General features: G+C 46.2%; 1 protein-coding gene across 4 annotated transcripts in view; it reads right to left on the bottom strand.

Moving 5' to 3' along the window:
- NECAB1 (N-terminal EF-hand calcium binding protein 1) overlaps positions 1-15,544 on the bottom strand; it is a 771,241-nt gene that overhangs the window by 561,430 nt on the left and 194,267 nt on the right. The window contains exon 1 of one of the 4 annotated variants that reach the window (XR_010177908.1): positions 7,579-7,910. The exons of 1 other annotated variant lie outside the window; for it this stretch is intronic. Coding sequence is in view for 2 of the 3 variants with exons in the window: in XM_063924080.1 (XP_063780150.1) it covers positions 7,579-7,677 (99 nt within the window). In the remaining variant the exon portion in view is untranslated. Of the gene's footprint in view, positions 1-7,578; positions 7,911-15,544 lie in introns of those variants that run through there. 2 more of the 4 variants (XM_063924080.1, XM_063924082.1) reach the window with 2 other exon arrangements.

Genomic DNA, 15,544 nt, shown 5'->3' with positions numbered 1-15,544 from the left:
TATCTAATGTTGACTATTGTCCCAGAAAGGGACTAGTGGAAAGAGCGCCCTTATGAAACCACTTGGAATCAAAGCGGTGGAATTTTGCAAGCCGCCCCATCTCCGAGTTTTCACAGAAATTTAAACACTAAGGGGTCAATTCAGGTTGGATCGCAAATCGTGATCCAACCGCAATTTTTACGATCGCCCTGCGGGTGCAATGGCAGGGCCTGTCCTGCGCATGAGCCCGCACTTTCTGCGGGGGTGCAGAAAATGCGATCACCTCCGCCTGCCAATCAGGCAGAGGCGATTGCGGGGTGGGGAGGTAGGAGGGGGGTGCACCGCTCCATTTCCAGGGAGGATATGGAGCGTGCGGCACAAATGGGGGGCGGAGTCGGCCAAACAGGGGCATGTCGTGGGCGTGATCACGGCGGCTGCGCAACGTCACAGGAGGTTTCCAATATTTCTGGTATCAAGCAGAAATTACGATCACTCTCAATTTCTGCTTGTTGAAGGGGGGGGGGGGGGGGCCCTCCGGTCAGCCTGCTGGGACGGCCTTGCCCTGCAGGGCGGCCCCCAGCATGCTAGGAAAAGGATAGCAAATTCTGTTGATTAGCAGAATTGGCTATCCTTACTGAATTAGCCCCTAAATGCAATATTCTTATTTTAAATTTTAAAGTCGCCACTTAGTAAATCTAGCCCCAATACTGTCAAGAGGGTGCTCTTTTCTGCTATCAAAGCACAAATTGTACTAGAAAACACATTTATATGAACAAAAAAATACATGTTAAAATAGTCATTAAAACAATTTAATGTAAAATTGTGACAGAATGTACAGTGACTTACTAACAATGGGGGTTATTCCGAGTTGTTCGCTCGTTGCCCAGTTTCGCTGTATTGCGATTAGTCGCTTACTGCGCATGCTCAAGGCTCGCAGAGCGCATGCGCTTAGTTATTTTACACAAAAGTTAGGTATTTTACTCACGGCATAACAAAGCTTTTTCATCGCTGTGCAGATCGTAGTGTGATTGACAGGAAGTGGGTGTTTCTGGTCGGAAACTGGCCGTTTTATGGGAGTGTGCGGAAAAACGCAGGCGTTCGAGTTGCAAAACGCAGGAGTGGCTGGAGAAACGGGGGAGTGGTTGGGCAAACGCTGGGTGTGTTTGTGACGTCAAACCAGGAACGAAAAGGACTGAGCTGGTCGCAATGGCGGAGTAAGTCTGGAGCTACTCAGAAACTGCTAAGAAATTTCTATTCGCAATTCTGCTAATCTTTCGTTCGCACTTCTGCTAAGCTAAGATACACTTCCAGAGGGCGGCGGCTTAGCGTGTGCAATGCTGCTAAAAGCAGATAGCGAGCGAACAACTCGGAATCACCCCCACTGTATGAGTCAAAAATGAAAGTAGGCATCAACCTGAGGTAATGTTTTTACTTTTCCAATATGTGTATCATGGATCCCAAGCACACAAAATGTTGTACAAAGCAGATTCAGGAACAGTCATGAAAAGCGGTATGTAATAAGTCACTGGCTCTTTTGCAAAATACAATCCATTGAACCGCCATCTTTTGTCTGGTTCATAACCCTTAACGGTCTTTCTTGCAGGAAAAGTCAGATGACTGGGTTCTTATGTCCCTTTAATGCATACCTACAGCACAGTGATAGTAATCTCATAGACAGTGCTCTGTCTATATGATAAGGAGGTGGGAGATGGCCGGTTCCTTTCCAAAGCTGACTTCCAAACCAATTCAGCTGACCCTGATCCTAGGCTGAACAAGCTTATAGAGTATAGGACAATGAAACATAGAAATCTATATGATGATAAAAAATCAGTAAGTATATGATATATACGGGATGGTTTTGAGATCCCGGCATTTGAGATGGCGGCAGTCAGGTAGTTGGTAAGTAAACTACCCCTAACCTCCCTAACCCTAAGCCTCCCTCCCCGTAGCCTAACCCTAATCCCCCCACCCCCGTAGCCTAAACCTAACATACCCCCCCCCACTGGCTTACCAGAGTGGAGCCCTGGCAGACCTCGATCAGAATTCCGGCATTCAGGATCCTGGTGCCGGCATTTCGATCCATGTCGGGACGAATGGAAGGTAAGATTTTGAAGTGCACATCACTCTTCTCCCATTCGCCTCCAAACTACTTTAATGACTGGTCTACAGCCGTCTCACAAGCTACTTCTCTGACAACTCCATCCTTGATCCACTACAATCTGGCTTTCACCTACTCCACTCCACTGAGACTGCCCTGGTGAAATTCACCAATGACCTACTTTTGGCTAAATCCACTTCTCTCTGCTCATCTTTCTGGACCTCTCTACTGCCTTTGACAACGTAGATCATCCTCTCCTCCTCCGCATACTCCAAAACATTGGGCTCTCTAGCACAGTCCGTGACTGGTTTACCTCTTACCTCACTAACAGCTCCTTCTCTGTGTCTGCCTCCGGCACCACCTCACACCCTTCCATCCTTCCTGTTGGTGTCCCTCAGGGTTCTGTCCTCTGCCCCCTTCTGTTCTCCCTGTATACCTCTTCCCTGGGTGCGCTCATTAACTCCTTTGGCCTTCAAATCAATACCACCTCTATGCTGATGACACACAACTCTACCTCTCCTCTCCTGATCTGTCCCCCTCTGTCCTCTCTCAGGTTTTCAGCTGCCCCTCCGTCATCTCCTCCTGGATGTCTGAGCGCTCTCTGAAGCTCAACATGGACAAAACAGAACTTATTATCTTTCCCCCAGCCAGAGTAACACCACTTACCAACATCTCTATCACTGTTGACAACACCATCATCTCCCCCGTTCCCCAACTCCGCTGCTTGGGCGTCACTCTTGACTCCTCCCTCTCCTTAGCACCCCACATCCAAGCTCTGGAACAATCCTGATGGTTCCAGCTGCGCAACATTGCTCACATCAGGCCATTTGTCTCCCAGAGGGCAACTAAACTTATCATCCACTCACTGGTCATCTCACAACTCGACTACTGCAATGTTCTCCTCACTGGCCTCACTTGCTCCCTTCCAATCTGACCTCAACTCCGCAGCTAGGCTTATCTTCCTCTCCCACCGCTCCACATCTGCCACTCCCCTTCGACAAAATCTGCACTGGCTCCCATTCCCCTACAGAATCCTCTTCAAACTCCTCACCCTCACATACAAGGCCATCCCTAATTCCACTGCTCTCTACATCTCCAACCTCCTCTCCCTTCACACTCCCTCCCTCCCCCTACGGTCAACCAATGACTGTCGCCTCTCATCTCTGCTTTACTTACATACTGCCATCAGGCTACCTCCCGCTTGCTTGCACCTCATGTCATCTGTCTGTGGCCCTTTCCCACTAGATTGTTAGCTCTTCAGAGCAGGGTCCTCTTTCCTCTTGTTGTAAAAGCCCTCTTCTCGACACATTTCACTCACAGCTCCCTCCTACTCAGCGACCATCTTTACCCGATTTTTCTCCTGCTGGTAAGGGCCCATCTCTATCTATGGCCGCCAGCCCCAAATAGTACGATGATTACTCCCTCGCTACTTACATATTATGTTTTGAGAATTGTGGTGCTCTTTGTTACTTGTACTCTATTTTTGTTATTTATTTACTGTAAAGCTAAGTTTTGTCTCCCTGTACTGTCGTTTGAACAGCGCTGCGAAACACTTGTGGCGCCTTATAAATAAAAGGTAATAATAATAATAAAATAATTTTTAAAACTCCACCAGCATCAGCTGAATAACCGCACTCTTGCACAAACAAGTTCTGTCTACATTTTTGCCCAATCGTGTCCAATGTCAATGCTAACCAATCCATGAGAAGGTGTAAGATGGCAAAGACAGTGCTGGTGCTTCAAATAGACTATCATGTAATGTCCAGAAACATTTAAGGGACTATTTACTAAGCGATTCTGACCTTAAAATATATGGAAACTGTTGTTTCCGCATGTTTAAGGGCTGAATTAAATGTCGCTTGAATGTGACAGGATAGGAACACAGGAAGTATCGGAGACATCTGCGGCTTTCTGACCACCAGCCAGTACATCAGCTGTCCTCACAGTTTTCTAAGCAGATGGTATTTAACATGACCCGAAATGCGTAACTTTTTGAATCTTTAATAATTTTTGATGGAGCTGCTATATAGTACCTCTCCGCCAGGCTGGAGATGATCCTAATGTCCACTGCTTCATCTTTATACAAGCACAACTGGGTGGCCGTGCAAGCTTAATGGCACAGCCGCCTCTAAAACCTGGAAGTAAAGTGATCGCCTGGATGTCTCGATGACAGAGATTGGTACATGTTCCCCAAAAAACAATCCTTATATTTGTAATATGCCCCTTGACCACGTTTAGAATTTTGTCACCATTAGATAAGTAACACTACTCAACAAATTGAAAAAAAATATCTACCTCTAGCATGTGAACAGGGCTGTTTCTAGACAGTTTTACTCCTTGTGCAAACGGCAGAAAAATGTGCCCCCCCCCCCCGACATTCTAAGCTGTAAATAATAAGTGGCGTGGCCTCACTAAAATGGTCGTCGCCTCACTAAAATGGGTGTGTCCTTGCAGGAAAAGGCTACCTTATACCCCAGTTTTTGACCCTGCACTCCCCGACATTGACTAACACAGGAAAAAATAAATTCCACCATACTATGCCCCACACAGTAATGCCCCTTATATGATATTATGCCATACACAGTAATGCCCCTTTCACCATATGCCCATACAGTAAATGTCCCTTGCACCATATTATGCCCCCACTGTAATGCCTCTTGCACCATATTATGCCCCTTGCACCATATGCCCCTCACACTATGTAATGCCCCTTGCTCTATATGCCTCTCACAGTAATGCCCCTTGCATCATATGCCCTACACCATAATACCCCTTGCACCATATGTCCCACACTGTAAATGCCCCTTGCACCATTGCCATCCTCACATAATAATCCTGGCCCACTACCTGCTCGTTGTCAGGGGTATAACACCACTGCCGCCGCCGCTTTCCTCTAGCTGCCTGCAGCTATCCCTCGGTCCCGGTCGGCACTTCAGGGGAGCAATGTCCCTCCCAAAATGGCCGCTGCCACCTCTAGCATCCTTCAAACTTGTCTCCTCTGTAACGGTGGCCATTTTTGGAAGGACATTTTCAATAGTATTTCTTGCGGATGGCCAGACTTCATGAAACACTAATTCAAACATTGGCCACAGGCGGCCCGTGCGATCAGCATGGCTTGCCCGGCACTAAAAAAGGCCCTGCATGTGAATATGTGTTGGCGCCTAATTTTAGAAATGCTGGATTCAGTGGGAAAATCAGAATCAGGCCCTTAATTTGGACATTCTGTATTACAGCTATGTGGAAACATAATAAGAAGACTGCTTGTGCGGGTGGTAGTGCAGCTTTAATCAGCAATTAATTAAAGTGCAATATTGAATGGCAATATAATATGTTTTCTTTGTTCTCAGTGAAGCTCACCTTGTGAACTGCAGAGACTAATACTTTAAAATACATAGACGTCTGTACAAAATTAATCTTTGATTTTTGTAGCACCTGTTAAGCCTCCTGGTCATACAACGTGTATCTGAAATTCTTGTCACCACTGTGTAGAGTCAAGAACATGTGTGACAGGTTTTCACAAATAGAAGTACAGTACATATATATATATATATATATATATATATATATATATATATATAATGTATACTGCATGTACGGGAAAAGAGACAGATAAGTACTGTAGCAATGAGAGAGAGGTGGTGGTGGGCGGGGGGGGGGGGGGGGGGTAAATTTACTAGGACGGGCGTTCTATTTAAGATGGGATGTTGACCATAGCAACCAATCAGATTCTACTTCTCATTTATCTAGCGCCTTCTAGAAGATAACACCTGGAATCTTATTGGTTGCTATGGGCAACATCCCATCTTAAATAGAACTCCCATCTTAGTAAATTTACCAGAGAGAGAGAGAGAGAGAGAGAGAGACACACAATGCTTCTGCATAAAAAAACCATAAGCCAAATATTACCATGGTGTTTCTAAATATTGGCTTTCATTTTACTATATCTAGGTTAATTGTCAAATTAACAGCAAAAAAATCTGTTCTTTTAGTAGTTCATTTAGCAATTATTCATTTTCATTACTTCCATTACAGTGAGCCTGTGATCGTCCTCACTGGGATATATAATATTCTATAACACTTATAAAACAGATCTCTTTACAGACAGAGAGTGGGCACTGCCGCGTCATGTACATTAACAGCAACATACTGCACAGGGTAACATAGATACAAAGAATTTGATGGCAGACAAGAACCACATGGCCCATCCAGTTTACTCTTTAGGGTTAGGGTATTAAAGCTAGGATATTAGTGTTAGGGTATTAGGGTTAGTTTAAGGCTTATGGTATTAGGGTTAGTTTAGAGGTTAGATTATTAGTGTTAGGATATTATTGTTAGGGTATTAGTGTTAGGGTATTAATGGTAGTGTTAGGGTATTAGGGTTAGTTTAAGGGTAGGGCTATTAGGGTTAATTTAGGGGTTAGATTGTTAGATTATTAGTGTTAGGATATTATTGTTTATATTTTTATGTTTTATTGTTCAGAAACTGTAATATACGCTATGTAATCATGCACCTTTGTCAGGAAATGGTGTGTGCCATTTTTAATGATATTAATTAATATTAATACTAAGTTAAGAATATATTTGTCTACTAAAATTGCTACTTATTATTTCTGCATAAGTAATGCAATATACACATATAAAAAGTGCAGTAAAATTTATGATGACATTAATAATTAAACGTAGATTATGTTAGCGACTGGCCATATTAGGGATGACTGACACTAATTGGGCATCTTAACATGTATTGCAATTATAAAGCTGACAGTTGAGAAACTTAAAATTTATTCTAGCCTATAGACAGGTATCTATTTATCTATTGATCTATCTGTCATTCTATCAGTTGAAGAGTCTATGGGCTTGCTTATCGACAGATCAATACATTTATTGATGTACTTATCACACTCTTTCTATCGATCTATCGATTTGACAATTGGATGGACTCAGTATGTTTATCATTCTAATATTTCTTTATCCAATGATAAGTCAGTTTATCTATCTATCTAAAATCAATCAATCAATCAATCAATCAATCTAAAGTCTATCTATCAATCTGTCTTCTATAGAAAATCAATCTATGTAAAGTCTATCTAAAATCTATCTATCTATCTATCTATCTATCTATCTATCTATCTATCTATCTATCTATCTTTCGAAAATCTATCTATCTATCTTTCGAAAATCTATCTATCTATCTATCTATCTATCTATCTATCTATCTATCTATCTATCTATCTGAAATGCAGCAGATCACTGACAGATAGCCTGTGCCATGTAATGTATGGCTTAGTAAGGATTGCACAGGATGAGTGTCTCTGTATTTCTGCTACTTAGAGAAATGCTGAATTATCTGCTGGTCTTTAACTAAAAGTTGTATTATTCCAAATTGTCATCTAGGCATCTGGCAGCTAAGACCACAGTGTAATCTTCCCAGCAAAAACCCTCTAAGCTAAATTATCTATACAAGACAAGTGTGTAAAGCCCAGTGCTCGGGTCATACTCACATCCAGGAAGATGGACATGCCTTTAGTCATGTGCAGGGATGAGCTGATCTCCTCTGAAGAGTCAGTCCTGGAGGGAGAGGACATCTCCTGGCCATCCATCCCTGAGTGAGTGCAATGCTTCCCTGGGAATGCAGGTGACTGGGTACTAGGTGAATCCCTGACTATGGAGCTGAGGTTTGTGAGTCACAGATGCTCACTCTTAATAGCAATCTGCTGCTAGATGATCCTCCTTCAGTTTTCTTCAGTCCCTCCCGATTGTGTTCATCCTCCTTATCAGCAACACTGTACAACCCTCCTACTATGCTCTCCCCACTCTTCCCAGCACCCTACTACCTCAGTGAGTGTCTATCACAACAGCATGGTAGTTTACACTGCGTTCATTGTAGATTGTAAAACAGATAACATCTCTGTAGTACTTATATTTTGTTTCATTTAATTAGAAAATCAAATTTCTACAGCTATAACAATCATTTAAGTTGAAAGATTACTGTGAATATGAATAGTCTTAATGCGCCATCTAGTGGTTGGAATCAATAACTACAAGGAGTGCCTGGAAGGCCAGCATGTGTTCTATTTTTATTATTATCCTTCATTTGCTATGGCGCCACAAGGGTTCCGCAGCGCCCAATTACAGAGTACATAAAGAAAATAATCAAAACAGGAAAATAGTGACTTACAGTTGAAGACAATATAGGACAAGTACAGGGTAAATAGACATAGCTACATCAGCTGATGACACTGAAATAAGAACCAGGTGGCAGAAAACCGCAGGATTTGGTGCAGTTGATTATCAAAGTAAGAAAAAGGATAAGCACATAAGGAAAGAGGGCCCTACTCATGAGAGCTTACATTTTAGGGGAGGGGTAGACAGACAGGAGTGACACAGATGGGGTAGGCATAGTGTGGAACAGAGGGTTAGGAAGAGATTTGGCTGGGTTTGGTGAAGAAGTGGGTCTTGAGAGCCAGTTTGAAGTTTGGTAGAGAGGTTGAGAGTCTGAGGGGGAAAGGTGGAGAATTCCAGAGAAAGGGAGCAGCACGTAAAAAATCTTGGAGGTAGGAGTGGGAGGAAGTAATCAGTGGGCAGTAGAGTCGACGTGCATTAGCAGAGCGAAGAGCAGGTGCACCATCAAGGGGGGATGGTGGGTACTCCAGTCCCAGGCTCGGAATGAGATGGGGCCGGGTGCTTTTAGTCAGGATCAGGGACACCGGTCAGCTGCCTGCATGCGCATTGGCAGGCAGCAACGGAGGGACAGAGACAGAGGCAGAGCCGCAGTCCACAGCCATATTCTTAATACAGAGCCGGCTGTGAGCCAATCGGAGCTCACGGACCGGCAGACAATCAGGATCTGCCAAATGGCAGAGGATGGGTAGGAGTGTAAATGGAGATAATGTCAGAGATGTAAATGGTAGAGAAGTGGGTGAGGGCTTTGCAGGCGAGTGTGAGAAGCCTGAATTGGATTCTGAGAAGCAAGAGAAGCCAGTGAATGGCTAGTAGGAGATTGGAGGTGGACGTAGTGTGTTTGGTGAGGAAGATGAGCCGTGCTGCAGCGTTGAGGATAGATTAGGGTGGAGAGAGGCATTTGTCAGGGATGCCAGTCGGAAGGAGATTACAGTAGTCTACATAGTTACATAGTCAGTGTGGTTGAAAAGAGACAAAATGCCCATCGGGTTCAACCTGTATATATATAGTCTAGTCTGGAAATGACCAGTGAGTGGATAAGGGTCTTAATAGCATCCTGGGTCAGAAAGGGTCTGATTCTGGAATTTTTTTTTAGGTAAAGTCACCTGTACACTGAGCGCATCAAGTTCGTAGAGTAAAGATGACCATGCACCTAAAGATTTATTGTCCGATCTGGCTGGTTGGGATGAAAATCTGGTAATGGATGAGAGCAAATGACAATTGACCATTTGCTCCCAAACACTGGAAAATAGCAAAAAAAATGGTCAATCAGACAATTTGGTTAAAGCCATTTGATTTAAACAATCTATCTGAAAAGACATTTTTGTCAGTTTTATGGCATTTAGAAGCAAATGGGTGGCTTTTTGCTGTCCAGTGAAAACCAGTGTATGTGAAATAGTCCTTGAGGCTGCTGCTGGACTGCCGTTGTCACCCCATGGCTGAGGGCAGGGAGGGACTAGGAAGGACTGGGAGCTCCTCTCACAGACAGGTCATGTAAGTCTTTATGTGGGGGGCTGGGGCAATTTATGTTTTATTTTTTTGAAGGGGACAATGTGTTTGTTTTTGTGGTGGATAATTTAGTTTTTGTCTTTTTGTTTTGGACAATGTGTTTGGGTTAATTCGTATGGGGGTCAATGCGTATATTTTTATCCTGTGGAGATCAATGTGGGATTTTGGTGGGACAGCATACCTCCCGACTGTCCTGATTTCAACGGGACAGTCCTGCTATTCGGACACTGTCCCGCTGTCTCTCCCGCGGGTGGCAGTGTCCCGCGGGCTGGGGGGGCAGGCTTTGATAACCAGCTGCTTTGCTCTGCAAAGCAGCCGGTGATCACTGAATAGATGCCGTGTGCACGCTCACGGCATCTATTCAATGCTGGGAGGGGAGCAGGGGGCTGCCCAGCTGCTCAGGGAGCGCTGGGCATGCCCCCAAAATGCTGAAAATGGGTCCGTGGCGCTCAGCTACGCCCACTCGGCAGATGCCACGCCCCTTCCACGACAAGCCACACACCCTTTTTCGGGTCACGCGCGGCTTTGCCGCACAGGTGTCCCTCTTTCTCCCCTTCAAAGTTGGGAGGTATGGGACAGTCCCCACGCCGCTTTCATGAGAAGCAAATCCCAGCTTTGTAAAGAGGAGGGCAGTGCCATGATGACACAGTTCAGCGTGAATGGCATCATCAAGCTGCCTGGAACTCCCACTTCATTCAAAGCAGAGAGCAATGAGCCACTTACAGGACACCTGCCTATTCTTCCCTCAGTCTGGGAGAGTCACTCGAGATTCGGGAGTCACTGGACGCTCTGGGAGAGCAGGTAAGTATGCAATGAGGGGGCTTTTTTGTGAATGAGTCTGAGCTAGCAGATGCATGGACACCTGTCAGGAGGAGGTGTATCTCTTGCGGGTGTTGGAGGACTGGTGCAAATACACATGCTGCTGATGATAATGATGACAGCTTTGTGTATTGACTCCAACTGATAAAACTCAATTCATTTGTGTAGCTGCTATAGTATAGGAAGTTACAGTAGGGTTAGGCTGCAGGTAGAGGGTTAGGGTTAGGCTGCGGGGAGGAGGGGTAAGTTTAGGCTACAGGGAGGGATTCGGTATGATATCTGGACTTTCAGGATGCCTGTGGTCGAAATACTGACGCCGTAAACCCGACAGTCAGAATCCCGACCTCAAGTGCAGCGTATCCCCTTGCGGGTTCGCTACGTTCGCCATGCTTCAAGCTTGGTGGCAAGTATATTTCCCCTCGGGTGGTGGCGTGGACCACCACCCGAGTAGGAATATCGGGCAGCAGTCATGATTTTGACTGCTGGCATATTCCCTGCTGACGGGATTCCAGTGTCGGTATTTCGACCGCCGGGATCCCATCGTTTGGGAAATTAACTGGATCCCACGGGGAGGGGGTTAGGTTTAGGCACCGGGGATGGTTAGGGTTAGGCTGTGAGAAGGGAGGGTTAGATTTAGGCTGTGAGAAGGGGAGGTGAGGTTTAGGCACCACCGGGGAGGGTTAGGGTAAGGGGTAAGGCTGCGGGAGGGAGGGGGGGGGGGGGTTAGACTAAGGGAAGCATTGGGGAGATATAAGTATACTTACCTTGCCCTTGTGGGGATTCTCACCATCGATATGCCGCAGTCGGTATTCTGACCACCGGCATATCAATCCCAACCAGTGTACTAAGAGGGTAATGCAAATTTAATCTCTATGCGTTTCCTAGGCTCTCTGTTTTTTTTATATTGTGGTGTATTACCTGTCATACTGTATATGCTGGGGATGTAGCTGAATATTACTTACCTAAAGGGGGCATGTGACCCGGGTGCCAAATCAGAGGGGGCCCTGACAGGACCCACTAGCACAAGCACCTGCCAGCCGCAGCGCACTGATCTTTTTTGCCCCCTTGTAAGAGACGGAGAGCTCAGCCTGGGAGGTCAGGGAGGCTGTGCTGTGATGTGAGCTGCCGCACGCTCCTCCTCCCGGCCACTGAGTTGGCCAGACAGCTCCCAGGGGCTTTTGCATGACTCAGACAGGATGATTCACTTCACCCCCCCCCCCCCCCCCCCTCCCCGGTATGAGTCCCAGACAACAGGTAATACTAAGTCATACCCTCCAATTGTACCTTTTTAGCAGGTACAGTGCCTTTTTTTCATGGTCAGTACCAATTTTTGGCTCTCCAAACTTCCATTGAAAGTGTAGAAATAGGAGCGTGGTTTCCTAATTTGTACTGATTATTATGTGTAAATTGTTGGAGGGTATGCTAAGTTTGCCATTGCTACATGTGCCTTCCTGGGTGTGGGAGGAGATAATCTGCACTGCAGTGCAGTCAGTATCAGTGTGTGTTCTGCAGTTGCATACCTCCCAACATTTCATCATTACAAAGAGGGACACACGCGCAGCGAATCCGTGTGCGCTCCGAAAAAGGTGCGTGACCTAAGAAAAGGTGCGTGGCTTAGCGGAGGACCCGCGATCGCGAGCCACACCCCCGTTTTCGTCACTGAGGGGGCATGCCCAGCGCTCTGTGAGCCGCTGGCATGCCCCCTCTCCCTCTGACTACAGTGAATAGACGCTGTGTGCTAAGCAGGGCAGCGAGAGAAAGAGCCTCCCAACTGCCCCCCCCCCCCGCGGGACACTGTGGCCCGCGGGTGGGACATCGGGACAGTCCCCAAAAAACGGGACTGTCCCGCGAAAATCGGGACAGTTGGGAGGTATGCAGTTGGAATGTATGGGGGAATGCAGAGCCGGCCTTAGCTATAGGCAGGCTAGGCATTTGCCTAGGGCATTCAAGCATGTCTAGGGGCATCCAAGCATGTCCCTGCAGCATCTCATTCTGAGAGGGACAGTCCAACCCAAAAATGATAGGAGTTGGCAAGTCAGAGATTTCTTACATGTTGGATTTTGCAGTTCATCAGAGAATCAGAGATCTGTTAGCATCAAGAGGTGCACGTCTCGGCTGCTGCTCAGGAGCTGGGACACCGCACCTCCCGCTGACTTCCGCCCAGCGCCTAGCAACAGGCTGATGCTGGGGGCCACCACACACCTTGGCAATGGGGATGCCGGAAGCAGAAGCAGGGCAGCTGCACTTAGTTATTAATTAGGGTTCTCAGCAGTGACTGGTGCAGCACCATTTATATTACCTTCCTGGGCTCTCCCAAATTGCTGGTGATAAGTTCTCACAAAAGCAGGAACTATCAGCTCATGTGAGAACCTGTTAGCCTGTGTAACACCGGTGTTTCCGAGACCTTGCCTGATTGATTCCTGATCTGATCCAGCTTGCCGTGAACTTGGTTTTGGTGTGGAATTTCCACACAGGGACTATCTTGCCTACATTTCTTTATTGTATTCATCCTGTGCATTGTTGCATATACAAATTATTAGTATTTACAGTCTTGTTGTTCATAACACCCTGTGCATTGTTGCATGTACATAGTTATTGTGTTAATATTATATTCCAACCTGTGCATAGTTGCACTCATGTGCATTAGGTTTTCTCTCTCTGTCTGCAAATAGTGCAGTGGCTTCTAGCTAGGGTTCTGTGTACGTCTCACCATACTGCAACCTACTCTTGCATAGTCTCCAATAGCCGCCTTGTCTATACATAAAACCTGGGGGCATCTGAGTACAGGGCGGACCTAATCTGCCCTGGAAAGGCAGCTGATATAGGCAAAGTCTTTGGCTGCAGGAGGCTAAAAGACTGCTGGGCAAGGGTAATTGCGTGAGCATCACCAAGAACCATCATATAGCCCATAGCACACTGTAGTCCACGTAACAGTATCACCAGCCTCAAACTGTTGCTCCATGGGTCGTTTGTCTCCGGATGGATCCAGCACAAAATCCGGTCCAGATTCTGGCAGGCCAGATCTAGGGTTTAACCCAGCAGCTAAGGGACCTTACCCTTCGTGTGGACATTCAGGAGAAAAATCATAGCACCCAGGCAATCTCGTCACCTGCTCCAAGGGTACCTAAATGGAACCGTCCAGATAGGTTCTCTGGGGACCGTAAACAGTTTTTGAACTTCCAGGAGAGTTGTAAAATATATTTAAAGCTCAGGCCTTACGGTTCAGGTTCTGAGACCCATCGAGTGGGAATCGTAATTTCCCTGTTGCAAGGTGACCCACAATCTTGGGAAATCGGCCTTTCAGCAGATCACCCCAATCTGGATTCCTTCTTTAAAATCCTTGGGAGTCCTCTATGATGACCCAGATCGGGCAGCATCCGCAGAGGCCCATCTTCGTTCTCTTAAGCAAGGGAGAAATTCTGCCGAGGTATATTATACCGAATTTTGCCAATGGGCCAATGACTGTGGGTGGAATGACCCTGCACTTTGGAGTCGGTATCGGTTGGGACTAACAGAGAAAATTAAGGATTTTATCGCCAATATCGTTCCCCGGCCACTCTGGATGCACTTATGGGGTTAGCCATCAAAGTAGACAGGCGGAACGGAGAATGGAGAAAGAGGTTCCCATACCTACCTCTCGTTGGATGGTGCCAGAGGTTGCAGGGAATACTGAGGAACCCATGCAAATTGGAGCTTCCCGCTTGACGCCTCAAGAGAAGGCAAGATGTTGCAGTCTAGGACTATGTCTCTATTGCGGGACCAAGGGGCATCTAGCGAACACTTGTACGCAGAAGGCAGAAAACTAGTAGACCCGAGAAATTCAGGGAGTTTTTTCGGGTCTCTGTTCCATATGCCTGAACAATTCTTTATTATTACCTATTAGGTTAACTACCCCTTTTGGTCCAAGTGAAGTAACTGCTTTTGTTGACTCCAGAGCTGCTGGAAATTTTTATGGATTTGGAATTTGCTCGAGCCTGAGGAATTCCTATGGAGACTCTGTGCCCACCAATTTCCATCTGCAGATTAGATGGAAGTCCTCTTCAAAATGGTCGGATGAGCACCCGGACTCCAGCCCTTCAGTTTTTTGTCGGAATATTCCATTGAGAAGAGTTGTCTTTTTTTCCTTGTACATTGGCCCTCTTTCCGAGTTGTTCGCTCGCAAGCTGCTTTTAGCAGCTTTGCACACGCTAAGCCGCCGCCTACTGGGAGTGAATCTTAGCTTATCAAAGTTGCGAACGAAAGATTCGCAATATTGCGAAAAGACTTCTCTGTGCAGTTTCTGAGTAGCTCGAGACTTACTCTGCCAGTGCGATCAGTTCAGTGCTTGTCGTTCCTGGTTTGACGTCACAAACACACCCAGCGTTCGCCCAGACACTCCTCCGTTTCTCCAGCCACTCCCGCGTTTTTCCCAGAAACGGTAGCGTTTTTTCACACACTCCCATAAAACGGCCAGTTTACGCCCAGAAACACCCACTTCCTGTCAATCACATTACGATCACCAGAACGAAGAAAAAAACTCGTAATGCCGTGAGTAAAATACCTAACTGCATAGCAAATTTACTTGGCGCAGTCGCAGTGCGAACATTGTGCATGCGCAGTTAGCGGAAAATCGCTGCGATGCGAAGAAAATTACCGAGCGAACAACTCGGAATGACCACCATTGTCCTTTAACTCCAGTAGTTCTGGGCCTGGATCTTTCCTGGATGTTTTTTTCCAAACAAGCTGAAACTTTGCCTCCTCACCGTCCTTATGATTGTGCAATCAATCTTATACCTGGAGCTAGACTCCCTAAAGGCAGCCTCTACGCTCTGTGTTTGCCCGAGATGAAAGCTATGGAGGAATACATCCGAGAGAGTTTAGAAAAAGGCTTTATCAGGCCTTTTAAGTCACCGGTGGGAGCCGGGTTTTTCTTTTCCGGGAAAATAGACGGTCCATTACGGGCATGCATCGATTACAGGG

This window comes from Pseudophryne corroboree, chromosome 5 (assembly GCF_028390025.1).
Source record: "Pseudophryne corroboree isolate aPseCor3 chromosome 5, aPseCor3.hap2, whole genome shotgun sequence".
NCBI lineage: Eukaryota > Metazoa > Chordata > Amphibia > Anura > Myobatrachidae > Pseudophryne > Pseudophryne corroboree.
Note: the sequence above shows the minus strand (reverse complement) of the source record. Positions and strands in the feature narration are given on the sequence as shown.